The following is a 27,666-nucleotide window of genomic DNA, read 5'->3' as shown; positions in this document are numbered from 1 at the left end:
AGGTGCCGCGACAGTTCCCAGGCTGACTATAAAAGGTCAGAGAGAAGGCAGTGGCCCAATTCCTGGGAATCCTCACCACTTCCCCGAAGTAGTTGGAATAATCCTCCTACTTATTAGCATATGAAATGACCAAGCCCATGAAAAACTAACAAACCCACGCCTCGTGGTCGCTCTCTCCGGCCTTCTGAGACGGCCCGCGCTCTGTCTATGGAGCGTGCATCTCTTCTGAATAAATCTCCTTTTACTCAGCTATGGCTTGCCCTCAAATTCTTTCCTGTGGGAAGCCAAGGCCATCACTTGGTGGGGCGCATCCCAGGGACTCCCCCAGGACCTGGGACACGGCCTTCTTCTTGTGCCCCATTTATTCCTATGTCAAAGGAAGCCCAGTTATTTATGTCCAGAGAGTTCAGCCTCCCTGGGCACAAAGCAGGGTGGTGGAAGGGCAAAAGGCACATTCCCAGCATGGTGGGAAACCTCGCGTTGCCAGGAGGGGTCTTCGACGGGCACAGTGCTCAGAGACAGTCTTCCTCCTGCCCCCCCGACCCCACTCCTCCTTGTGGAGAGGGAATGACTTATGCAGTTTGGAAGAAGGAGTGAGGACGAGAGGGATCAGCACCTCCGGGTTCTCCTTCACTGGTCCTGATGCTGAGCAGGACCCTGAGCCCCACCACCCCCACCTCTTGTTTCTAGAAAAGCTGATGTCTGCAGGCCTCCCTGAGTCTGAGAAGAGCAGGCTCAAGCAGTTGATGCGGACAAGCCCGCCGGCTTTGGGGGATGGCGACAACTCTGACCGCCTACCTCAACGAGTAACTGAGATTATACCCCCATGTCCCTTTAAACCTTTCATGGCTGAACAGAATCTTTGGAGATTGTTTACTTTGTAGGGGGGGACATTGGGTCCACTGGATTGCAGGCATTCTGATTAAAAGCAACTTTCCTTTTTGTGACCATGGCTGTTGCCCCCGGGATCATACCCCTGCCCCTCCCTTGGCTAGAAACCAGTTACTCTTATCTAGGTCTCAGGAGGCAGCTGCAGACAAGAAACAAGAACTTCTTAGAGCCAGTGGAGTCCAGGATGGTGGAGGATTTGACTCCCAGTGGACCTTGAGCCTCGTTATACGCTCACTGCGATGTATTGGCGGCTAAATGACACACCCACTAACACCATGACAGTTGTCCATGGCCATGAAAACAGCCAGAAAAGCCCGTACAAGGGCTGACTGGCTCCATCACACCCAGGAGGAGGACATGATGGCATGAAAGTCCGCAAGGCCCGACTCAGGCCAGAGCTGTCCCTACTGGCCACCTTGGCTGATGGCTCCTAGCTTGAGCACCTTTTCCTCCCTCGAGCCCCTTTCTTTCCTTCTCCTTTTCTGTTCGCTGTTCACTTCCTCTCTCTGCCGCGCGAATTCTTTCTCAGCCGGCGGCAAGGACCCACACTTTGGTGGGCCTCCTAAATTACTGTCTGCTACCAGTACCTGCCTGCCTACAGAGGGTTGCGCCCTGTGTGTTCTCAGGCAAAGATGCCAGTGGTTTTCCAGCTGTGCCCATGAATGGCAGGTGTCTGCCTAACGGGGTGGGGGGTGGCACAGCAGAAAGCTCATTTGAGAAGATGGTTTCGCTGTACTGAAATGCAGTTCCTTCCAGCTCTACATGAAGGTAATAATAATAACAGTAATAATAAATAGCTTTATTATGACCATCTAGTCCCCCCCCACATTTTACAAGTTCAAAATGTATTTTGCTCTTAAAACACATGTCTCATTAAAATATTTACTATGGCTAAGCTTTTTATTATTTCGTAGCTTTCCTTCAAATCTCAGGTTTAATTGCATTGGAACGGACAGATGACCTTCAGTTTTAGAGAACACTTGTGTGAATGCCCAGCAAATATAGCTGCCGACAGGGGTCTTCTCTTGTTTTCTTTGAGAAACCTCTGAGTTCCTAATCATAATTTGGATTTCTTAGTAAAAATTCTACCCAAATGAAGAAAGACTGGAAAGAAGAAGCCTCTTTTCCCTCTAAATAGGCATCCCTTTAAAGGACAGGGGTTCGAACGCTATGGATCCTGGAAGAAATACAAGGGCTTTTTAGGTATGATATTGAAACTGGAAGCCTGGTTTCTGATTTCTAAAACAAAGGGTAAAGGCTAAACTAGTTTTTCAAGGGGTCGAATTGCTTTTCTTCTTCAAAAAAGTTTGGAGACAGATCAAAACCAACAGCCACAATGACAAGGAGGGTGGTTCGGAGGTGGGGGATGTCTACTTTAGTGCCTCTGCGTGGCCCCAAAGCATCTGCCAGGCTCCCTCGTGGTTTTTAAAAGCGGTGGATGAGCCTGGGGCTGTCCAGGAACAGCCCACCCACACAATGGCTGGTCCCAGGAGTTCCTTATAAAGTGTTATTCAAACTCCCTAGGTGATACCCGTCCATGCTTCAAATTGCCTTATTAGGAGCCTCCAGGACCAAAATCCTCAGGGATGACAGTGGAGGGGAGGGCTTTGGAGGAGTGAGGTGCAGCTACCTTTGGATCAGCCTTGCCTGAGTTGCTGAGATGCCAGGGGGCTGGCTACTCCACAGTCAAGTTCACTATTTGTCCTTTAGCTTTCTGAGACAAAATTCAGGAATTTATGGCTGAGTCTATTGGGCTCAAGACGGGAAAACTTCAAAGTTAGGCAGACGATTGCTTTCTGTCTCAGTTCATAGAATCAGTAAGAAGGTCTGAGTAGCAAGACTCTAAACCGCTTTACCCGAACGCTGTGCTTCATTCTGTTTTCATTAAAGAGAACTTTAGGATCTCTGAGCGTGGTCCCTGGGACAGCAGCACCTGCCTCGTTTGACACGCTGAATCAGAATCTGTATTTCAGCGAGATCCTTTGTGATTCGTACGCACAGAAAACCAAACTGGAGAATTTAAATCACAAGCTCACTCTGCACGAGGCCCTCAGTCCCGGCTGCCCTGTAAACCAGCCATAGGACAGTGCGGTGGGCAGGCGGCCCGGCCAGCTTTCAGGAGGGAAGTCCAGAGCAAGCCCTTCACCTGTCGGGCCACAGCAGCATCTTGGGTCACTGCTTTGCAACCTGGGTTTCTCTGTGTGACTCAGGGCCCAGCGTGTCCAGCCTAAGGAGACTCTCCTTTAATTCCTGCCGTCTTCCATCCTGCTGGCCCCTCCCTGCCTGTCACCCCTGGTTCATATTAACATTAATTAGAGCCCATGGCCCTGCATATGCTGCTTTCTCTGATAACAGAGTGTGCCTCTCCCCTGCTGGACTGTGAGCACTTTCCCCCTTTCATTCTCTAGGAGCACTAGCAATGCCATGGCAACGCCTAATCCCTAACCTCGAGATGGGGTGGGGCTGATGAGAATGTCCGAGCAGGTGTTCTTGGAAAAGGAAACAAAGAATTAGCCAGATGAGGGGAGAAATAAAGGAGCTGAGTTCTCAGCCAGTCCTTCTCAAACTGTCATCTGCACAAGTCACCCAGGGACCTGCAGATTCTGATCAGGAGGTCAAGGATGGTACCAGAGATTCCGTAGCCCTTACAAGATGTCAGGTGGTGCAGATGCTACTGGTCCAAGGACCACAGCTTGAGTAGGAAGTTACTGGCAATGTGAGGGCAAGGGTCTTGCTATGATAGTCACTGTGATGTCACAATCACGTGTGTCTGCCCAAGGAAAGATGTTTAATAATTAGTAAATAAATAGTTACTGAATTAAACACTTATAGCTGAGACACCACGCTGGGTGCCTGAATTCTCATAATAATCTTGCAAGATTAACAATATGTCAGTTTTGGCTGTAAAATCGGGGCTAATACTATAGGCACTGAGGCACAGAGAGGTTGAGCTACTTGCTGAAAGTTACAGTTATTGTGGCAAGTTGCTCCTTACCAAGTATTCCATGTGCTCCCCTGCATTTCCTGATCTCCCTTGCAGTTGGTTGAAACTGTTGAACTAATTTCAGCCAATGGTCTACTGAGGCCATGGCATGTGTCACCTCCTAGTTGAAGCAATTCAGAGCCAGCCCTCTCTCCTCCTTCACCCCTCTCTCCTCTGCTTTGTACTCTGCCCTCTGAAGCACGCGGCCCCCAAGGTGAGGTTAGCAGGAATGCTGTCCAGCCCGCAGGGGACTTTGCACGAGGAGTCAGAGATCTGTGCTGAATTTAAACCACTACAAATTCGAGTTTGTTATCAGATGATGCCGACTAGGAGGGGCTTGGTGTTGCTATCAGACAACACTTTGTATGGTGGGCTTTCTGTCTGGGACCCTCGGTCCCCCGAAGGTGCGCACATGCCCGATGCAGTCTAGATGAGGCGAATCAGTGCTGCCCGTGGGCGGAGCCCAGATAATGTTAGGCCCCGGGACCCGAGAAACACCTGAAGACGTGAAAGCTTTAACAGTAGTGGCACGGTGACCGTCCTCTACAACTCGCTGAAGGTTTATTCTCTGACCAGCGCCATTTACTTTCTAGCTCTGTTCTTGACTCGTATTAAGGCATGTCTTCAAACACGGTTGGGACGAGGAAAACTTTGCTTTTCGAGGTTTTATGGCTCCATTCAAGACCTGAAGGAAATCTTATTTTTAGAACAATTTAATGCACACCTTCTCAAGTGATTGACTTTACAACCTCTGTTAAATCATTCAGTAAACAGGGGATGCAGTTTCTGCACACAGTGGCACGTGGATTTGTGTGTCTCATAAAATAAGATGCATCATCCTACTTGCATGTAAACATCACAAAGACAAGACGACTGTTTATATTTTTCTTGGGATGCAGCATTAAACAGAAAGGAGTGGCACAATGACTTAGTGAGAAACGGGAAACCCGAGAAAGTGTATAATCATCATAGAAACCAAGTCAGTGTTGAGTCTGTCCCCTTCTCTGCCAAAGATGCTTGTCCAAGGTGTTTTTACTGGTGAGACGGTGTAACATTTCCAGAACAAACTGCTCTCTCGTCTCTGAAACAATTTGCATCAAATAGAGAAATAGAAAAAGTGACCCAACTCATTCGCTGATATTAAAAGTGGTATAAGGACAGTACTGAAGAGGGAATTGTTATCACTTACATAAGATTCTAACATGAGATCTATAAACTCAGCAGTGCACACATATAAATAGATCAGATTTACTCCAGGAATACTGGAGGATTTAACATACGAAAAATGTATTCAAGTAATAATACACATTAGGATTTTTAAAGAAAAAAGTAACTCAAACATGTTATGTAAATTTAGTTATGGAAAAAATCTAAGTGACTTATGGATAGAAGGGAATTGCCTTAAGCTGATAAAAATTTATCTTCCAAAAAAACTAAGGCAAAAATTATGCTTTGGATGGAAGGGGGAAACTCCAAGGATCTTTCTTGTCTCTTTCCGTATTTCGTTTTTTGAAGCTCTGATCTATTGCCTACATAGAAAATACAAGGATTCCGATTTTAATATTGAATCTCGCGTTACATCGGTCAGGACTTCTCTCAGACTGCTGGGCAGAGCTCCTTCCATCGCTGACATATAGGAATTCGACTGAGTTTTAAAACACTGAATGGGCACTTGGCAATATTGTTAGGTTTTAAAATTCTACTCTTTCCTTCTTTCTCTACGGCTACAATTGATTGTGCAAACTATAGTTTTTATTGTTATTGTGAATGAGCTCTTTTCCCTTAAATAAAAGGAATACATTATAAAACATTATTGGAGGGGAGGGTATAGCTCAGGTGGTAGAGTGCATGCTTAGCGTGCATGAGCTCCTGGGTTCAGTCCCCAGTACATCCCTCCAAGAATAAATAAATCAGTGAGTAAATTTAATTACCTCCCCCCACCAAAAAAAATTACATATATATATATATGTATAACATTATCGTCCAGCACAACTGGATTTCTCTTACATTTTCAAGCCAACTGTCAGTCTAAATGGTAGTAAGGTTACCACTGATGCCACTTTTTCCTCAAATGCACCTGTATGCTCTATGCTTCTCCAATCAGACTCTCAGGGATTGAGACTGATCGGGGTTGATGCGTTAGTTTTAAAATGCATAGGGAATAGCCAATAGCCAAGAGCAACCAAGACCATTGCTGTAGCTTTAGACCACCTGCTAGGAAGGCTCTTCTCGTTTGGTGTACACCTCTGTCGAAGGTACACCATCTCCTCAGAACTAACTGTGAAGAAGAATCATGATGAACAGTGCGGTGCACCAGCACGGGCCCAGCGGGACAGCCACCCAGGACGGAACCTGAGTGCTGGAGACACAGACTCGCCAGTAACGGGTGTTAGGATGCCTGAGTTAGTAATTCACCTGGAACTGACTTTGCTGGGGATACGAACCTCATACGACTTAGGTATTGTTTCACATAAAAAAAATTGGACCCAGATCTTTTTGAAAAAGATTTTTACAAAGTCTGTAACTGACAACTTGTATTTTATTATGTTCACTAGTGTATGGAAGTTTAATATTAAATTTAATATATGACTATCTTTTGACCTCAGGGTAGGGGAGGGTTTCTAAAATAAAGCACCAGAAGCACCAAACCTAAAGGAAAAAATTTTTTCTTTATGGATTTTTGTGTCTATATTTTCTTTTATAAACTTAAATAGTTCAGTGGTAAAATGGACAAAGCAGTTCATACGTGGAAGATTAAAATGTCCAATAAACGCTTGCGGAAGTGTCCTATCTCACCAGAAATCAGGCAAACGCAGACAAAACCGGTGCATTGCTTCTCTGAGTCCAGATATTGCCACATCATACGCTGAGCTTCCTGTTTCTCCGTGCCTTCCCCAGCTCTTAGAGGACTGTCACCATTTCACAACCGCCAGGTTGGCAGCTTGCTTTCCACACGGGCCGCCGGCCCGGCCGCCCCCCCGGTGCTCACCCTGCGGTGCAGCGTGTCAGACGTCGCCAGTGGGTGACAGGCTGTTCTGTTCTCTGCACAGAGCGCGGGCTGCATAGCGCCTTTGGAAGGCTGTGTGACCACCTCCGGGCAGTGGGTTGTGAGCGGAAGGGTGGTGTGTTGCTTCCCACCTGTACTGGGCCCTCTCCTCTTGCTGCTTCTCCCCATCACAGGGATGGAAAAGCCCAAGGGGTTTGGATGGCGCAGCTACAAGGGGACCCTCCCGCAGACTGTGGACACAGTGTGGATGAGAAATGCACTTTTGCTTGGTTGACCAACGAAAGCTGCAAAATAAGTGATAACCTCAAAAAGTCGCATGTGCAACTATTTCTTTAAGGTACAGATAGATCTAGAAATGGCACAGCTTGCTGGGCATTAATACAGAAACCGCACAGAACTGGCGTTCCCTAAACGTGAGCGTGAAACCTCACCTAGCCTGCCTAGCCTTAGATACAGAGACAGACGGGATCCGATTCCTCCCATTCGGAGGCCCAGACAAGTTAAGTACTGTAATACTTACAACACAGGACGTTTGTCCTTGTCCTCTCCTCTTCAGTATCATAAACACTGGGCACATAAGGGTCACGAACACTGCAAATGTGGCCAGGATGACGGAAGAAATGAATTTTTAATTTCATTACAAAAACTGAAGCAGTGTAGTCTTGCTACTAAGCACAGCTTTAGTGTCTTGGTAGGACTACAGCTCATTATAGCTGAAAATTTAGCATCAAAATGGAGACATGCTTTATCTTTAAAACATACAGATTTCAGAACATTTTAAGTGTGTATGTATCTATATATTCACACACACACATATACAGTGTTTATACACAAAAAGTGTCTAAGTAGATCTTCTGTTAGCTGAAAAATGCTTAGATCATATTTTAGATGTATTGGGTCAAATAAAACATTTGCTCTCATCTGCGTTTTACTCTTAAATGCGACTACCAGGAGTCCAGGCCACGCAGAGGGATCGTGTGTTCCTATTGGAGAGCACTGCTCTAGGCTAACTCCAAGTATGACACCTCCTCCCAGCTAATGTGTCTGATGCGTGTTGGAAGCTTAGGAAGGCAACTCATGCTGAGTGCAGCCTGGGAACAAAAGGCTCTCCACATCGTAAGGGGAGAGAGAGCCTTACAGATGCAGGGAGCTACCATGGTGCTTCCTGCCATAACACTGGGCTAGCCATTACTTCACTCATCTTCACATAAACCTTCATGAAAATCCATTGTTATTAATCTTTCTGGGCTTAGGTTTTCTTAACGATAGAAGGTGGACTAGTGGCTGCTGTTTTGGGCCTTTCTGGCCTCGAAGTCAGTTTCTGCCCAGGCGCCCTATTCCAGTCACACTGCAATCAGCCCTGGAGGTCCAGGCCTCATTAAATCCCTCTTCAGGCTTCTGCTGCCTTATCTCTACTCTCCCCTAAGCACCGGCCAAGGTGACAACTTACTAGACTAGATCTATAGGATGAGAGGATGACTCAACTCAAGCCAGATCATAAATAAGCCAAACTGATGAACTGAGCAACTCACATCTCCTGCTTTCCTTAAGGTCTGCCAATATTCAAGTCCAAGTCTCTTGTCTTTTTGACTCCTTGCGTGCCGGGAAGGAGATGAGGGAATTAAGCCCCCTCTCCAAACATCCTGACCCTTCCTTCCCACGTGTGGGCAGGAGTAGATGTAAAGGCTCTGCTGTATCCGGATAGAGCACCAGCTCTGCGGCCATGCCCACAGGGCCCAGCAGGCCCGCTGACCGCCTAGGAGCTCCTCCAGCCCAGCCCCACTCCCAGCTGAAAGGGCACACGTGGAGGGCAGCTCAGGGACCCACACGCATTCCCTGATGTCACTGACCATGGTATGAAAACTACCACTGCTGCCCAAACCAGCATTTCTTGTGAAGAATTTCAAACAAAACAAACTGGCCTCATTTCAGGGAATGCTTGATTAACGAGCAGTGCATCTAATTCAAAATACACCCTCGCAGACTTCAGAGCACCTGCACTGTGCAGAGTGATGCCTTTACCTGGCTCAGAAACAAATTGCACAAGACAGGCTATGTGCCAACATGCTTAACATTTGAAATGAAAGGACAGAAAAAATTTTATAGTTGCTTTATTTAACAAAATTTACTTCAACTTCTCTATCTATATACAAACGTGTTTCAAAATCAGAGCAGCAGACACAAACTGTTAACACGGGACTTTATAATAATGCTCGAAACATGTTATGCAATGTTTTGCTTTCTGCTCATACTGACATTTACCAGATTCAACAAGCATTCCAAGGCTGAGCAGCATCGTGTCTTCATCTCCTGGGATGGCTTACACAGTATGTCCTAGAGAAAGAGGGGTGTGACTTTTGAGGGTTAGTTACTACACTGTGTTCAGTTTAGCTCAACAAACAGCACTTGGCCCAGAAGAGGGGCTCACAAAGTGTTCCAGACTGGGGATAAAAATTTGAGTAAAACAGAACCTATCTGAGTATACTTAAAAAAAAGTTTTTTTCCACTCTGTGGTATCATAAATATAACAAGATCGTCTCATTCTTGATCCCCCAAAATAAAAAAAAAAACTTTAAGAAATAAATTAAAGATGATTTTAGTAGTAGGTACTATGAATAACATTTAGTGAGCGGAGGTCTTTCAAAATCAAGGTAAGAAAGTACACACTCAGGACACTTCTGCCCCTCCTTCTCCTATTTTGTTAGAATGTGTTCGTTTCATGACATTTACCTACATGTTAAGCTATATTCTAAAGTTCTTTCTATAGGGAAGACAGGCATTTTTTGCTTTCTCATTTTTTGACTTCCAGGAGCCCTAACTCCTTAAAACGCACTGTAGTTCTGAAAATCTCAAAAAGCTTAACTACATATTCTACTCACAAAATTTATCTCTGTACAAGTACATACGCTGAGTTTTAGGTAATACTTGAAAATTTCGAGTAGATGCTGCAAAGTGTAAATATTTCACGTGGACATTTAACACTCTGACCTGATTCATGGTCTTCCTGAAAGGTCATGGTCCAGCCTTTCAGGAAAGGTGCTACTAAGCAGTGAGGTATAGAAGGAGAGAAAGAATAAATCACAGCCTTTTCTTCTCTCCGAGTCTTAAGAGCCTTCTTTCATGCTGGGTGGAGGGCGGGGGGGGGGGGCGGGGAGGGGCAAATCTTTGCGTGGATGAAACTTGAGAACGCTCTGCTTTATGTAGTGAAGTGGTGCACACAATCCATTTCCCAAAAAGCACCAGCGAGAAATGTGCAGGGACCAAATACTGTACTGCAATGATCCACAGGGGTTTCCGCTCCCATTTGTTCGTATAAATCAGACCCATCACTTACTGTGCTTTCATTGTCTAAAAATGAGATCAGACCATTATAAAAATGTACTTCCAAAATAAATTACTTCTAGAATATAAAATGTTTTGTATTTTTCCAGCCCACATAATTTCATTATAAAATAGGAAATCGAAAAATTAGCTACTGCAGTTTTATATGGTAAAAAATATTTATATGTGTACATATATACACATATAAAAAACCCAAGTTTTAAATGTCAATACAAACTAATCAACTTAATGATTATGTAACGAACTATACACAAGCCATGCTGATTATCTGTAATGAGAACCAACTGCAAAGAATGACAGTCCCATGTACCAGAGGGTAAGCTAAGACCTTCCCACATAGAAAAAGAATCAGCAAGTCTCCCGCCAACCACCCCGCACAACGGAAGTCGCCCTCATGCCCTTTTCACAGGTGTTAACAGTGCTGGAGCCACTCACTGCGCTCGGTTCTGAGGAAGGAGTCCCCGAAGGGGCCGCTCTGCCTCGTGGCTGGGCCGTCTGTGTTCTGCACGATGGCTGGCTCCCGGCTGAGCGGGCAAGTGCGGACTAGATCCAGCCCGGGCTACGCCTGCCGGGACGCGGTGTAGAGGGCAGGTTTCTGCCCACTGCACACCGAGGACTAGAGATCAGCACGGGTCCTGACCTCCGCTGGCGGGGGCAGCAGGAGGGTTACTCATCTCCGTGCTGCTTCTGAGACAAGGTGATCAACAGGGAAACCACGGAGTCAGAAGCAGACCGCTGCCATCAATGAAAGCCAGGGATGTGGGCGGGTCCCATCCTGTTGATTCCTGCCTGATTTTACTATTTTCATGACGGAAAACCTTAAGGGGCCTCAAGGCAAAGGGAGAGGAGGCTCTGGCCTGGGGGAGCAGTGTCTGTGGTCCACCAGCGATGGAGGAAGAGCGGGCAGCCCCCACCCACGGTCTGCGTTTTCCCAAATGAAAACCAATAGTTCCATTAAAGCCACAGCTCTCCTCACCATCCTGTTTTGAACTGTCTCCCCAAATTCTGCCGATGCTGTAAGAAGCCTGTTCACCCACATTTTAAGTTGGTTGCTTACTTGACTTCTGTGGCAGTGCTGGGGAAAACAGGAGACAGTTTTATATATTTTCCCTCAGTGACTATTTCTACTTTTCCTTTTTTTTTTTTTTTTGGCAAAAGGCACACTCCCTCCCCAACTGTCATAAATCGAGGTGTTTAAAAAGAAAGCAAAGGCCTGAAAATGTTTCTTTCTTCCCCTAACACCTGCTGTTGCAGTAAGTTCAGGCAAACCACTGGGAATCATTTTTTAAAAGTGTCAATGAAAGCACAAATCTGTTTGTAGAGAACACTCAGGAACACTGCAGAGTGGGTGAGGGACCAGAATGGCCACTTTTCTACAACCAAACTTAAGGTAACAAAGTAGAAGACAGAATTTCCATTATGTACCAAATATGCGGGAGATGAGTTAATGCAAAAAAAAAAAAAAAAGAAAAGAAAAGAAAAAGTGGAGGTGCACACCCAGAAATGGGTTTAGTTCTTCAGTAGCATTTGTTCCACAAGGCGCACGAGTAGAACACCCTGAACTCGTCCCCCTGAATGGATCAGAAGAGATTTTCATCTACTCAGGAGAAGGGTGCTGACCGAAGGAAAGTCTCAGATCCCACTAAAAAATCTGCTGAGAGTTTCACTTCTCTGCAGAAAAATACATGTTTGTGAACTTGTGCGTAACTCCTTCAGGGGCTGCGGTCGTCATGGTCCCGTGCCGACGCCCGGCTCTCAACATCCCAGGACCCAAAGGATGAACCAGCCGCCCCTCCCGGCACTCTGTCCTCCTCCTGTTGAGTCAGGGAGGGAAAGCGAACCAAACAGCCTAAACCAGAATAAAGCGAAGGTAAGAACACTTTGCTCCGAAGACCACCTTTTCGCTCAGTCGCCCTTGGAGGAAAGGAGGTCCCAGTCTCTAGTGGCTTCTATCAGGTGCCGCTGGCCGTGACTCATCCACTCTTCCTGGTCTTCATAGAGCCGCCCACAGAACCAGCACTTAAATATACACTGCGATGAGTCATCAGGCAAGGAATCCACCACCTGGTAGTTGTTTTTATGCACTTTTTTAAGCTTCATTTTCAGCATCATTTGCCTTCTGACCTGACTGGCCTCCTCCGCGTTCTGGTAGGTGAGCCGGACATGATGCCGCCTGATGCCCAGCTGGCACCGGGTCCGCTCCGACAGGACCACCTTCAGGACGTTGCCCTTGTACTTGTTGATGACCTTCATCACGTTGGACACTTCCGGTGAGTCAACGTCAGGGTGGTTTAACACAATGACGGGCTGGTTGCGCCGTGGGCATTTAATCAGCTGGTCTGGTTTAGCTGCGATCAGTCGAAGCTGTCTGGCAACCTGAAAGATGGAAGGATCCTTGAGGCAGCGGCTGGCATCAGCCTGAAGTCTGCTTTTCCTCTTGGATGAATTGACTTGTTTGGCTTTACTTTTGCTTATAGGAAGACTCCTGGACAACAGTTTCCCTTGCTTACTCACTTCACCGCTTCCTTGCTGTCCATGCAGGGGTCCGGGTCTTTTAGACAGGGCGCTACAATGAGCAGCCTCTTTTCTTGATTTAGGCCGAAGAGACACGTCAGGAGTTTGGGACAGGTCTACTGGGCCGCTTTCATTCGCCAAAGACTGCACGTCTGAGTCTGTCTGCTTCACCGGACAGAACGGAGCAGGTTTGATTACCTGTGTCTCATTGCAAGGGATGCTGACAGGTGCTTCACATGTGGCCTCTATAATGTGGGACTCCTCGGAGGAATTAAGAACCCTCAACACAGCCCCTTTGGGGATCAGTACTGGAGTAGCCACGTGTGGCTTCCTGGTTACTCTGCTGTCGGCTTTCCCACTGCCACCTTCCACAAACTGTGGATACACCTGCTGACGAGTAAGCTGTCCATTAACCCTACCGTCATCCTGAGGTTTCTGGAGGGTGCCCGTGGAATAGCCAGCGCCAGTGAATGACATGTTAATTTCTTGAATACCTTCAGGGGTGGCTTTCGAAGTGGCCTTGGATGCCTTCCCCACAGAATGAAGATGTGCGCTGTTTGCGGCCAAAGACGAAGGCCTGCCACAGGACTCAATCAGCTGAGCTATCTTTCTGCGCAAGAGTTCAATTGACTTTATTTTAGACGTTGAACTATTCCACTTAACGCCCTCAGGGACGTTCTCAGACCCCGAGCTCAGAGAAAACACTGAGGAGATGACTGGGCCGTCGAAGGCGTCCTTAGTCCTTTCGGAACTCTGTAGTTCCCGCGGTTCGCCCCCGGGCTGCTGAGGCCCGATTCCGTCTTCTCCCGTTATGTTTATGTGCAAACACTCACTGGTGCGCTGGGAGGAAGCCTGGCCCGCAGCTAGGACCGCCCTGTGCTCCTGTGTCTGGTGGGCTTTCAGCTTCCGGCTGGAGGGGACCATCTTCACAGGGATGCTGACCTCACGTCTAGGTTCCAGCTCAGTTCTACTTACGGGCAGGGGGCCCTTTTCTCCAGAGAAGGAAATGGTCGCAGGCGAAGCAGCAACAGGAAATAACTGGCGTGAGTCACTGTGTAAATGTCTTCTACCCTCAGTAAAAGAAACGGCAGCTTTGTACGGAAAAGAGGTGGATGCGGTCCCAAGACCACTTAGAACACTGCTCTTTATGAGAGATGATGGAGAATGACCTTTTAAGGCAACGGAGGGAAGAGCAGTTCTATGCGGATACATGTAACATTTTCTCTGCAAATTCTCAACTATATCAGAGTTGAGAAAGGATTCCCCACCACTGTGCACACTAGAATTTGACATGAGAAAATCGTAAGACCTTACCCATTTCACGTTTTTAAGTTGTTTCTGAACTGATGACTGAAGGTTATCAATGCCTGCCAGTTTTCCAACATTCCTGTCAATCGTCAGTGACTTTGTCTGTTCAGCAGAAGCCACTTTTTCTTGCTCACTTGGACTTTTCTCTTTAGTCACACGTTTAGAATTGCCTCCATCAGCCCCTCCAGCTTCAAGGCAATTATTTTCTTCCAGAGGAAACAGTTTCAGAACAAGCTGCTGTGTTCCATTGACTACCTTCACGTCCATCAACTGGGCTAAACAGTTCGCAGGGACCACCAGCTCTGCTGGCGCCACGACGGTCAGCGGCATGCCAGGCTGGACGGGCTCCCTCGCGGGGCACAGCACTTCCACCTCCACGCTTCTGTTCTCAAACGGGCTGGCTCCGCTTGGCTCCGACAGGCTCGCTTTATTCGGAACGCACACGACATCCTTCTGGTGTTCCTTTGATTCAGGGAACAACATAATGCTGTGCGTTCGGTCTTTATTTGTGTGGAGGGAGAACCTTGACAACTGATCCGACAACTTATTTGGAAACGCAGTCCTTGGACTGGAAGCTTTTAGAAGCTCCGGGTTTGGCTTTGAAGCGCTGGTTCTCTTTGGCTCCAGCTTGGCCCCGGTTCTGGGCGGCCGTTTCCCACCGGCCTTCTCGTGCACCCTCTTCCTGTGTTTGACAATGTAGTCATTTCTAATGGCGCCGTAGTCACAGTACTCACACTGGTAAGGGAATATGCCTGTATGTCTCACCAAGTGCCTCTGAAACTCCCCTTTCGTGTAGGAAATGTAGCTGCAGTGAGAGCAAATGAATTTAATCTCTTCATGCTGAAGTGTGTGCTTTTTGTACTGCAGTGGGTCCTTTGTGGAAAACCGACATTTATCACAATAGTATTTACCTGGCTTAAAGTTCCTTACCTTAAATTTGTTACCGACAGCACTTGACATGGTCTCGGGGTTATTTCCTATCTGAGCAGCACCGGGGCTACTGTTCACAAAAGGAAAATGCTGGGGAGCCGCACCGAGGCTGCACTTGAAGCAAACGTACTTGTCGTCCTTCTGGCTCTGCCCAGCACCCTTCTTCAGATCCTGAAGAGGGACCTTGTGCACACTCTGACACTTGACACACGTAGCAATGGTCATCACGGCAGCCTCGGCCTCCGAGCCCTGAAACAAAAGAGCCTGAGCTTCTTGTCTGTCTGGCCGAGTCGCTCGACTAGCATTAGGCTGTTTGGGTGACATGGTCAAGGAATTACGTCCGTCATTCACTTGTGTGGTATACAACTGCTGTCCTATATCCTTCATCTTCTTTATCTGCATTTCTAGAAAGAGTCCACCGAAATCCAGAATGACTTCATGTGATAAAATCCTTCGGCAAGCATCCTTCAGTGTACCGTGCGGTTGGCGGAGAAGCAGCGACTTCCTGGGAGTGTACTCAAGTATCTTTTTTCAGAAGCCACCACAGTAGGAAATGATCCCCAAATACGACTGTTTCCAATTCTCTTATATTCCAGGCAACACTAAAGGGGAAAAGAAAAAAGAAATCATAAAGCATGATTAATACATGAACTTAAGGCTCAACTAACCTAGTCCCAAACTTACACTAAATTCCAATGGCCTTGGGAATTTTATGCTAAATCTTGACCTATTATCTTGAGACACATGCTGACGACAATACATACTACAACAGAACTGGCAAATAACAAGCCTAAACTGAAAACATTTTCACACTCAGCCTCCCAGAATTCATCCCTTCAGATCAACCATAAGCACATGTATACCAGCAGCAAGGTAACCACAGCAGTCATTCTGAGCAGCCTCTGATGAGTGACAGTTATTTTTAAGTGTCACTTTGAGCACGCTAGAGATTGCACGGTGCAATTTCATAGTAGTCTCACTAAAACTTTGTACAGGGAGGAGGCTGTCACTTTAGTTTCTGAAAACACAAGTTATCCAGTGGCAGAGCCAGTTACACTCAGGGGCCCACTTGTTCCTAAGTTATAGCTGATTATCTCCTCTCTCTCTCTTTCTCCCTCTCTCTCGCACACGCCCCATTTGCCTTCACAAGTGGTAAGAGGCCAGCAATATACTGACAACAATATGGAGACAAACACTTACTCCTTCAACATCTTCCTGAGCATGACACGTGCCAGCACTGCTCTAAACGCTATAGGGCAGTGACCAAAAGCAGATCGGTCCCTCTCCTCTTGAGGGTACAGAGCAGGGAGACAAGTTATATACCTATTTGTCAGAGGCTGGCAAGCAATTGGGGAAAATAAACCGTAAAATAACGCAAAGGGAATTTTGTGATGAGGTTGCAGGACTGGAGGGTGTGGAGGTGTGGACAGTCAGGAAAGGCCCCATGACAAGCTGACGTTGAAGCAGGGACCTCGGGGCAGCTGGGGAGTGGGTGCTGTGGCTGTCAGGGAGGAGGGGGTTTCAAGCAGAGAGAAGGCAAAGAGGTGTGGGGAGTGGGCCTGGAGCATCTGAGCAACAGCAGAGGCCGAGGCTGGTGGGCAGTGAGCGGGGACGAGGGGGAGAGGAGGAGGGGGACGTGGTCGGAGGGATGGGGAGACTGGTCAAGGAAGGCTCTGTATCACAGCATCACAAGGATGTGGCTTTTCCTCTACATGACGAAAAGAACCGGGGAGAGCCTGGAGCAGCAACATGACATGATCTGACTTCTGTTCCAACCAGCGCCTCCAGCAGCCACAAGGACAGGAGTGTGTGAGTGCGAAACAACGGAGGAGGGGACCCAGGTGGGACAGGAAGGTGGCCTGTTTTCTACAGCAAGTACAACAGTATGTCTAATACAGTGGCTAATTTTTACGCAGATATAGTTAATTGTCTTTAAATACACATTCCTTTTTCAGAATACACAGAGCTAGGAGCTAAACAAAAACCACTCTAGCTTGGGATCTGCTAAGAGCCTTTCTTTTATGACCTTAGGAAAAAAAACCTTTTGAATTTTTTGAGCCTGTTTTTCCATCTGGCAGTCAGAGTTGAGGACACGGAGCCAGCTTCTTCCGCAGTGCAGCCACGATGACCGAGCGCTGGAGCGCAAAGCAACACCTGTGAAAGTTTACAGTGCTTCCCTCGGTGTCGAGAGGCACAGACTCACGGGCAGCCCCCTTCTGCGACCTGCTAACAGGCCAAGAGCCACACAAAGTAAGCCTGAAAGGCCGATCTGGGGGAGCACAAGGTCTCACTGTAGAAACGACAGCACGTTCAGATCTAGCATAAAACCTGCCTTTAAAAGCATGTTTGGAAAGCACCATAAGAACATATCACATTTGATAACAAGCTTTATTTTCTTTTGCAACAGCATCTTTCCCTATTTCGCTTTTGCAAGACAGTTGCCTCCTTTCAAAAGTGACTCCCAGCACAGTCAGGCATCCAGGGGCTCAGGCAGAGCCACCCCGGCCTGAGTGTGCACATACACAGCGGGTAGGGGCCCGGGGGCTTGCGAGGTGCTATCCGTCCCCTCAGTGTTCAAACACACACCTGCGTGAGGGGGCTGTGGACAGGACAGGACCCACGGCTGCCGCCCTGCACACTGACAGGCACGGGCAGAGACAAGACGTCCACTTCCCACTGCACTCCTGGGACATACAGCAGACAGGCTTTCAGACGCGTCACAGGCACTTTATTTTCCGGATCTGTAAACTGGCTTTGGTGAAGGGGGACAGATGTGACACCCTGAGCTCCTGCTACTCATCAAGTGACCTCAAGCAAGCCGCCCATTTGTATCCACTCACTCATCTATGCTCACCTAGATGACTGCAGACTTTTCATCATGTAAGAAAGCCACTACCGCTAACGTGTGCATGCTGGCACTTCCATCCAGTTAAAACAGAGGAAGTGATGGCTGCAACCCGAGCCTAGAAAACCTCTAGCCAGAGGAACACAGAGGCTGAAAGGGGATTTAAGGAGATCTGGTCCAGTGGTTCCTGAATCCGGAGGAGCCTTGGAATCACAGCTGAGAGACATTCCTAGGCTTCATCCCAAAGTTCGTGAATCTAAGTCTCAGCAGGGAGAGGGAAGGGGAAGAGACACCGGCGGTTTGTGAAAGCACTCCACGTCATTCTGCTGAAAAGCCAGTGTTAGAGATCACTGGCTGCAACTTCTAGCAACACTTCAATTCTTTAAAACACCTCCACCAGCTGATGCTCTAACATTGCCATGAACAAAACCCCTAAACCTCACTTTATTTTCACATAGCTCTCGTCCACAATTTACTGCTACATAAAACTGAAACCAACCTCCTTGTTACTTTCTTATACCTTGACCTTGGAGCTACCAACCTTAAGCCCTGACAGACCAGCCATGAACCTGCTCCTCTCTTCTCTCATCCAGTCTCAGTTCTGTTCAGAAGATGTGCGTTATCAGTCCACACGCACACCTCTCACCTACCAGCCTCATAATCCTATGAGAGAGAGAGAGAAAGAAAGCGGAGGAGGAAAAGAAAGAGGACAACAGGGAGGAAGGGGAAAAAGAGGGGGAGGGAAGAAAATAACTCACTTGCCTGGTATAACCTGCTCACCAACTCTTTCACCGTAACACCTTATATATTAATCGTAAGAAATTCTCAAATCATTTGACGAGATAACTAAAGAATCATCCAAACCAAGATTCCATTTGTGCACTTTAAGTTTTCTAGCACCTTTCCCAGCTTCCAAGATTCCTGAAAAATCACAGGAGGCAGTTTTGCCATTTTCTCTCCAAGTCCTTTTAAAACTTGGAGGTGCCATTCCTCCTAGAACTGACGCCCTGCAATCTGACAGACTGGATGATAAGATCATATGCCTTAGCAAGAAGTGGAAAGCATTCTGCTGGAGGAGAAGTCCAGACAATGAACCAAGCCTGCTCTGGTGACTAAGGAAAGCAGAGCACTCCTGCAGGCACCTCTGCAAAACCATCTCAGTGGGTATTCTGGATTAAGAATCCACAGGAGCAAGTGCCAGTATGAGGACCGAGGCTGTGATTCACAAATACAGCTTGATGGGGAGGAAAGACACCTAGGCCATGACCCAGGGAGGTCACCTGTTTGAAAGCACCGTCTTGGCTTCTAAACCATTTGCACAATGCTGCAACATTTCTAACGTTTCTACATTGGTACCTCCCCTCTGTCCAGGTGACAAAGATGGCAGGCTTCTTTAAACCAAGCAAAGTTCTCTGGCCACTGCGACTCGTGTAGCCAGTCACGGAGGGAAATGCCCTCCGATGGCGCACCCTGAGACAGAGCTAAACGGATGCCGTGGCAGGGGAAAGCGCAGACGGCTCTGCCATTAGCATTTACACCTGGACACTCCTGAGACTGTTCCGAGCGCACCTGAGTCACGGGTGCCCAAGCCCCTGTTCCCTCCTTGCGACTTTTCCACCTTGTTCATATTCAGGTACAACCACCTGTGAAGCTGGATCCTCTTGGCAGATTATTGCCCAGTAGGCCGATGACCAAGGATTATATAAAACACTGTAGATGAAGGCCCTGTGCGCACCAAACGCTGAGAGGGCATAGATCAATCACTATTAAAATCCCTATCAATGAAATGTCTGCCTACCTTCTAAACTCACAATACTGGTCACAAACCGGTGCCTTTGACCTCCTTGGACTAGAAACACATTTTTTTGGATAACGTAGGAAGATTCTCAAAAACACAGAAAATACCTAGCATTATTAACTTTGGATATAATAAGTAAAATAGCTACTTAATGTTGTTTTTAAATAGGAACAGTGAGCTTTTTAATGCAGAATTACCCACAGCATCAAAGACGACTTCCCCACACCAGAGAGGAGGGGCCAGGTGTGTGACAAACATGCTTCCTCTAGACGGAGTCTCATCTTTTCCCGGGGGAAAAGCCTGAGGGCAGCGTCTGCTGCTGGTGGGGTTTCCTTCTGACCTTGAGCTCACTTGACCTGGTCTCTCAAAAATTTATCATGGGGACTAACGGAGAAACATGTTGAGTTTGACAGCAATCAGTTTACTGACATCGAGGCTATAAAAGCCACGAAGGCTGTGTGAGGGTCTTATTAAAAGGAAGCATCTGACTTCTAAATACTGGCAATGTCAAATGCTCAACAGAATTAGAACAGAAACAAGCTGCAAACAGTGTTTACGGCTAGACTCCGGAATCAGATTACAGGGTTTCAAAGCCCAGTCCCATCCCTTTCAGGTGTCTGGCAAGGAGCAAACCGCGTGAATCCTCATCTCCAAAACAGACGGTAGGGGCACCCGCCTCACAGGGCTGTCACGGGGACTAAGTGTGACAAGGTGACTGAAGTGCGTAGGTAGGTTACACACATATCACAAACTGTTAAAAATACCGTTTTTTTTTTCATGAAGAAAATAGAAGAAATGATGCCTATTCCATAAGTAGTCAAAGGGGCTAACATATAGGCTTCTTTGCTGCCTGGCATCGGCTCTTTCTGGAATATACACTGAACCTCATTTCATAATTGTAATTCTAGTTGCCTAGCTGTACAGTCTAAACACAATTCACCTCTGGAACAAAACCAGCCACCTTACCTTAGAGGCAGAGGGGCCAAGGGGCTTCTAATCCCCATGGAAAAGACGCTTCAACTACAAGAGCGCTCGTGACAACTCAGGTTTACATACATTCTAGTTACTGACCTACCTTTTATTCTCCAAGCCCAGCTGAACTGTGAATTATCCCTGTAGCAAACAAATGTGTTCCATGCCAGATGTTAATGTGAAAAGTGAAAAAAAAAACAAAACAGAAAGGGGCTCGGCAATTAAGTCACATGAGTGCCACGTGGCCCACCACATACATTTCTGTTCACGAGAGGCCCACTGAACTCAAGTTAAGTTCTCGCTGCCCGACAGCGTCTTCTTTTGGATGGAGACGCAAACGTAGGAAGCTCTTCCAGAAACCCTTTCACGGCGGCTTCTACCACCTCCACAGCTGGGGCAGGAACGGCTGCTCTCCCTGAGGAGCCCAGGGAACGGAGCGGGCAGCTGCGCAGCTCGAACTCTGACTCTGTCCCTTGTTTGCTGCGTCCTTACACAAAGGAGTTCCCCCCACTTACTGCCAGGCAAGGAAAGAGGCTTTAATACCATTAACTTAAAGGGTAATTAGGAGAAGCAAACTAGAATAACGTATGCAGAGCACTCAGCCCAGTGGCACATGTGCTCCCAAACTGAATCTGCTCCTCTGGTCTATTTAGCCATAGCAAAGGCTAGTCTAACATCTCCCAATAACCAAAAAGTTAAAACACTCAACTCCCAGGTGACCAGTAGCTTGTAACCGAGTAATACCTGATCAGAGGGAAAAAAAAAAAAATCCAACGTTAGGAATGGAAACTGCCAATACTTCCCCAGTAAGCTAGTATTTAAGAACAAACTGCTGCCTGGCTCAGCCAAGAACTTTTTCAGACAATTGTGAAGAATCAGAATTGCCACTGAGTGGTAAATAGATGTAAACAATGAAAAACATCAATGAAGTATTATTTTCTTCTTGTGAATCTACCTTGCAGTCAGCCATGACTGAATTGAAAATTGACAGCCATCTTAATGGCTAAAAACACTTCCAAATGTTGCTGATGAACATTTGGACATCTTTGGGATTCTAGCTTTCCTTCTGAAACTAAGTGTATTATTTGGGGCACAGACTGGGGTAAGAAGGCTGGACAAGACAGCCCCCGTTCTGACTCCTCTGCTTTCCAGGTGACAAGTGCAGCGGAGCGGAAAGCATAATCACCTTGGGGTATCAGGAACGAGGTTCAAAACCTAGGTTTCTGACTTAACACCTGTGTCATTCTGGGCTTGCCAGCCCCTCTCTGAGTCTGAGTTTCCTCACTTGTAAAATGGGAATAATGCCTGATTTACATGGCTGATGTGGGGAAATGGTACATGCAAATAGCAGGTAACCTTATGCTTGGCAAACTGCATGTTTTGTCAGGAAATAAGTCAACGTATTTCTGTTTAAGATTCCTTCAAATGTACAAGAGCCCAGTAATCTCAGCTTCACAAACGAGCTGAGTGAGAACAAGGCCTCAGGCTGAGTTCCATGGCTGGGGAAGGGGGTCATCCCGCCCCACCCTTCAGGCTACAAAGGAGAGATCCTGGGATGGCTGGGCACTGCGGAGCACACTGCTGAGCACATGAATTGAGGCTACACTGGAAAACAAAGGACGTTATATAGTTTTTTAAAAAACAGTTTAAGAGACAACATTTCTAAAGACCATATGACTAGTGCTAGAGCCTTTAAAGTCTTAAAGTTACGGTTCTACACGTGGAAAAAGTGTTGAGGCAAATATGCTCTTGTTTGCATTAAAAGGGTAAAAACAAAGCAGCGCTACAAGCAACATCACACCACTCTGTGTCATTAAACACTCCCAGTGACTCCGGGTCTCCAAAGATGATAAAGGAGGAGGCCAAATACATTTCTGTACTCCCCTCTTTTTTGCCTTAAAATCAGAATTTTGTAGAAGAAATGGAGTGAAAGTTTAATAGAAAGTATAATTACACAAAGGAGAATTATTTCCCACTATACCAGTGATCCTTAACCTTGGCTGCATTAGGGTAATCAACCTATCACAATATAACCAGCATGTTAAGCTTACATAAAGAAGTCCCTAGGATGTTTGATCACCCTGCCACACACCAGATTCACCAGGGGGCTGTACAAATAATCACGTCTGGGCCCCACTGTGTGCTGGGGAGGCTTTGGGGGTTTTAAAAGCTTCCCAGGTGGGTCTAGTGTTCAGCCAAGGTTGTGACCAACCACCAGACACTAGAGGTGCAGAGGAGCACACAGGGAATGATAGTAGTATCAACACCCCCGTGCCACAGGCACCTGGAGGTAGGGCAAGGCCCATGCCATGAACTGCAATGGTAAGATCAGGCAGGTAGACTCTGGGTCCTACCCTTGTTTATTAGCCATCTGACCTTGGAAACAACATCACTGATGCGCTCCAGAGTGTAAGGACAGTAACCACTTTTTAGAGTCTTAGAAACGTAAATGTGCCCGGCAGGTGAGTACAATGAGCGTGAACCAGGACTGCTGACCCCGGCACCTGCCAAAGGCTGGTTTTCTCAGTCTTGCTTGTTTACGGAGTAGTAAAAGGAGCCGGAAAGAAATGGTTTCAGTAAAGTGGTGAACGCTGCACTAGTGACCTGATCAGGATGCTGTCAGTGGCTGGCTGAGTTGTCAATCCCGGAGCACCCTGGCCCAAGTCAGGTGGAAGGAGGTAGACTCATACATTACCTCCATCACTCCTCAAAGTACACCTTCACTTACCTGCTTCTTGTAAGATCTGGAGAAACTGTGGCTTTTCTACAGTTATGGAGTTGGTCAGCTGGCATCTAGTGTAAGTTCTGTGTTTTCTGCTACCATGCTGTGACACCGTGCACTGAAGTCACAGCCATCGGCTGCCACTCAGGCACTGTTCTGACTTCCTGCCTGGAGCCACCTAGCTGCTGATGTGAGTCAAACGCATGGTGAGTCCCACGGGCTCTTCCTTCTCTGTCGGGCCTCTTCCCAGGCACCGAGTCCCATCCGGTCTCAACATCAGGCCCTGGCACAGGGTTCCAAGCTCAGAACCCCGAGAGGCAGCGAGGCACGGCAGAGGGCCCTGCAACAGAAGCCAGACACTGAGGGCTGAGTCCTGGGCCTGTATAGCCTTGCTTTCTCCAGGAAATTTTCTTCCGGAAAATAAGGGGAATAAGCCCCCCAAAGCCTTTTTAAGTAAAGGAGTCTAAAATGAAAAAAAAAAAAGGCTTCCCCGGACTCAGGTGAATGAATGATCAGCCCGTCCTTTCCCTGGGGTGGGCTCAGGCGTGCAGTTTCAAACTCCTCCCAGGTTATTCTGATGCCTCCCCACTCCCCACCCTATGATAAGCATGTCTGCATCAAGCGGTCTCCAGCCACTTCTGCTCCAAGGATGGATCCTGGAAACTGCAGCTGGCTGAGTTTGTGTATGTGAACAAAGAAAATGCAGTCTACGCCAAGCAGCTTGAGAACAGTCAAGGCAGAGGAAACCTCACTGGTGAGGACCTCGTTTATCGCGGTCAACAGCACAGGGCTTGGTCACAGAAGGCACTCGACATGTAGGGGCTGAATGGATGAGTCAATGAACGAAAGAAATGTTAGCCTTCGTGGTGACAATAGTAACAACATTTTCTGTTTCCCCCCTTACTCCTAAACTGGCCCAGATCCTCTTACTTTAAAACAAACAAACCAAGAGAGATAGATGTGTTTGTTTTTTTTTTTAATTGCTATTACTGGATTTTAAAAATCTACATTAGTTTTTGGCATGACACATCAGGGAGGAGGCCCAATAAATAAAATAACGTTCTCCTTTGTCTGTTTTCAGAATGCATCTGCAATGAACGTTTATCAGCACAATAGAACTGGATACATACAGAAGTGTTATTTTTCAAGGCCATTAGATCCAAGATTTAAAAAAAAAAACCAACCAAAATAAGGCATCCTCGGTTAAAGATTACATCAATACAATTCAAAAAAGCCAAACATTTGTATTCTACTTGAACAGGCGATATGATATTACAATGATGGTTTTTAAACAACCATTTGCTGGGCCAGTATTGCCTACTGTGTACACACATCATGGGCTGGAATGAACCTCACACACCGGATTCAGGTACAGACAAAGAATACATTCCTGTTCTGTTTCTCTGCTTTTCTACAGGCTCCTGGAGACCTTGGTTTTCTCTCTCTCCTGGTGACTTCAATTCTAAACTTAAGGGACACTGTTTAAGGGTTCTAACACATTATAGCTTAGCTGTGTAGACGTTTATTTTTAAGCAGGACAGAGTGCTCAGCATTTCATTTTTTATTTTTTAACGCTGGCTTGGTAAATCGTTCATCATTCCAGTTTTTAAAATCAAGGATATTTTAACGGGATACATTCAAAGTACACAGAGGAACTTACGTGTTCATCCTCTCCTTGGCTTTCCCTGTCTGATTAAGTCATTTTCATTCTTTTGCACCCTGCGTTGTTTCCTGGCCTTAAACTGCCCAACGACCCCAACGCAACCAGAGAAAAGGGCAGCTGGGATGGGGGAGCTCCCACAAAGAGTGACATCAGCATTCAGAATGAGTCAAACCTTCATCATCGGCTCTCCCCTTAGCCCCTCTCCAGCAAAAAGATGCACAGGTCCTCGACGGACAAGCCCATCCCTGGGCACCTGCCCCAAAACTCCCAAGGAAAGACAATGCCAGTCTGGTTTTCAAGTTTATTGTTGGCACACTCACACCGACGGGACACAGTTTCCAAGGCGAGTCCACATCTCACAGCGCGGCGGCTAGAAGGGCAGGCGCGGGGACAATGGGGTTACATCCTTGTCTCCCGGGGGACGTCCGGGCCCCTCCAGGGGTCGCAGAGCTCTCGTCTAACTACTGAAAACCCAACACGTCAACGCTTACCTCCGAGGCCCGCAGGAGGCTTTAAAAATGGCCTCCTGACGACACTTCCTGCTCGCAGCCGACCGGTAGGAACTCTCCCGGGAGCTGCATCATTTAAAACGCCGGGGGCGGGCGGAGGAGGCCGGGCCCGGCGGCTCCACTCCAGTCGCCCCGCAGCCCGACCGCCGCCGCCGAGGGTCGCGACCCAGAGCGTTCGGGGCGCGTATGAGGGTCGCGGTGGCTGCACAAAGGCAGGCGGGCGGGCGGGCGGGCCGGGGGGCGCCGGACTCGTAGCCCCCGCCACCCCTGGCCCCAGGCTCTGCGCTTCCCGCCCCGCCCGCCCCGCCCGGCCCGCCCGGCCCCGCGCCCCCTCCCCCCACTCCGCCCGGCGCCCCCCGCCCTCCCCTCCCCTCTCCCGGGGCCCGCCGCCCCCTCCCCCGCACCCAGCCCCGGGCCCGCGGCCCCGTCCCGTCTGCCCCGAGGCCTCCCGCCACGACGCCGGCCGGCGGCTCGGGCACGCGGGGCCGCGGCCCGCACCACCCGGCGCCGGCTGCCGGCCCCGGCGCGGCCTCGTCGTCCGGCTCCTGCCCCGCGCGGCCCCGCGGCCCCCTCCGCACCCCGGCCCCGCCCGCCCCGCGCACGCGGACCCGGCGCCGTCGTCCTCCCGCTCAGCCACTCACCCGGCCGGCCGGTCCGGGTCCCGGGAAGGGGCGTCTACACCGCCCGCCTCAAGCCGCCACCGCCACCGCCGCCGCCGCCGCGCCCGCTGTAGGTCCCTACTCCGGGGGCGGAGCCCGGCCGGCTCCGCGCCTGCGCAGTGCGGCGCGGAGGCTCGGCTGCAGCGCGGCGGGCGTCCGAGGTCCTTAAGGCTGCGCCCGCCCCCGCCGGGTCTCCACGCTGCGCGGAGCCGAAAGCCGCGCTGAGCCCTGGTCTTGGGCTTAGAGCTCGACCCGACGCGTCCACATCTACTGCGCGCGGTGTCCGTGCTTAGCCCGGATGCCCGCAAGCTCCAGGAGCCTCCCCGAAGAAGGAGAACTGACTCTGCTTCCATTGTTGGCCCAGCAGACTGGTCGTGGGCCCCAGCTGTGTGGCCGCGCTAGGTCCAAGCCGAGGGCGCCTTGGCCCTCCGCCCCCGGGGAGCTTAAAGTCCAGGAGCAGAAAAGGAGCTCAGTCTTCAGCGTCCAAATTCTTTCTTCTGAAAGCAGCAGTCAAGGAAATGGCCTTGAAGGCCAGGTTCGAATCCCGACTCTTGCATCCTAGCTGCGGGCAAGAAAGGCCCCTGATATCTCGGTGTCTCAAAATTTTCATTTCTGAAAGTGAGGAAGATCAGACCTGGAGCTCAGAGCCTCATTTAACACGTAGGTTGTTTCGAGGGGCAGACAAGACAGTGATTTGGGGAAAGCCTGGAGATGGAGTAAGCGAATCTAATGCCAGTGTTTTTTTCTGTTTCTTGGACTGCAGTACTGTGTAGGGGGAACCTTCTAACCTTACGCAAGGAAAATATACCTCGAATAGACCCCTCTCTAAGAAAAGAAGGGAACTATATTGCTAGAGTCCCTGTAATCAGTGACTCGGATGCGGCTCCCCACACAATACAATTTCTTCCTATTATGAGCAGATTGTGGCAGGGGAGCAGCGTCACCGGGAATCCAAGTTTCTCCAGGAATAACAGCCAAGAGTTTATTTCAAAGCGCCGGAAGGGGCAAGGCTGCTTTCCAACACCTTCCTGTTGGAGGTCAGAGGTCGGGACGCATGGACATCGGCCCGGATGCAGGAAGGAGATGCGGGCCTGTGACAATTCTTCAACATGGAGAAGTGAACTTCGGGAAGACAATGCCAGCTACGGGACCAGCAGCGGACAAACACGCCCACCACTGATATAGCAAGAGTTGGGCAGAGAGAATGCCATCCCAGAGAGAGACCGCCATCAGCAGTTCTTCCTCCCCCCTGTTCTATGCGAGGTACTTACTCCTGATAAGGGAGCCCCCTGCTCCTGTTGTTTCCTGGGGCTCAAAGAAGCTAGTGCACCTCTTCTCAGAAAAACACATTTATGTCCAGTTCATACCAGAGAGAATGGGGCAGAGAGTTCAAAGCCTTCCTCAGGAGTCAGGTGGGTTTGGGAAGGGCATTGAGAATCCAAACTGGTCACTGCCTGGAAGTCTCGGTGGCAAAAGAAGCCAAATCAGGAAAACCTGTTAATTCTAAGGATTAGAGATTTGTT

At 48.4% G+C, this 27,666-nt stretch overlaps 1 protein-coding gene across 1 annotated transcript; it reads right to left on the bottom strand.

The window, feature by feature from the left end:
- Positions 1–11,344: 11,344 nt before the first annotated feature.
- On the bottom strand, positions 11,345–26,264 carry ZNF518B (zinc finger protein 518B). The gene is made up of 2 exons (XM_031686092.2): positions 26,126–26,264; positions 11,345–15,577 (listed from the first exon to the last, which is right to left on the bottom strand). The coding sequence occupies exon 2, from the start codon at positions 15,375–15,377 to the stop codon at positions 12,129–12,131; it is 3,249 nt and encodes a 1,082-aa protein (XP_031541952.1). The 5' UTR covers positions 15,378–15,577; positions 26,126–26,264; the 3' UTR covers positions 11,345–12,128.
- Between the last annotated feature and the right edge of the window lie 1,402 nt (positions 26,265–27,666).

Source organism: Vicugna pacos, chromosome 2, assembly GCF_048564905.1.
Source record: "Vicugna pacos chromosome 2, VicPac4, whole genome shotgun sequence".
NCBI classification, from domain to species: domain Eukaryota; kingdom Metazoa; phylum Chordata; class Mammalia; order Artiodactyla; family Camelidae; genus Vicugna; species Vicugna pacos.
The sequence above is the reverse complement of the archived record's forward strand: the minus strand, read 5'-3'. Positions and strand labels throughout refer to the sequence as shown.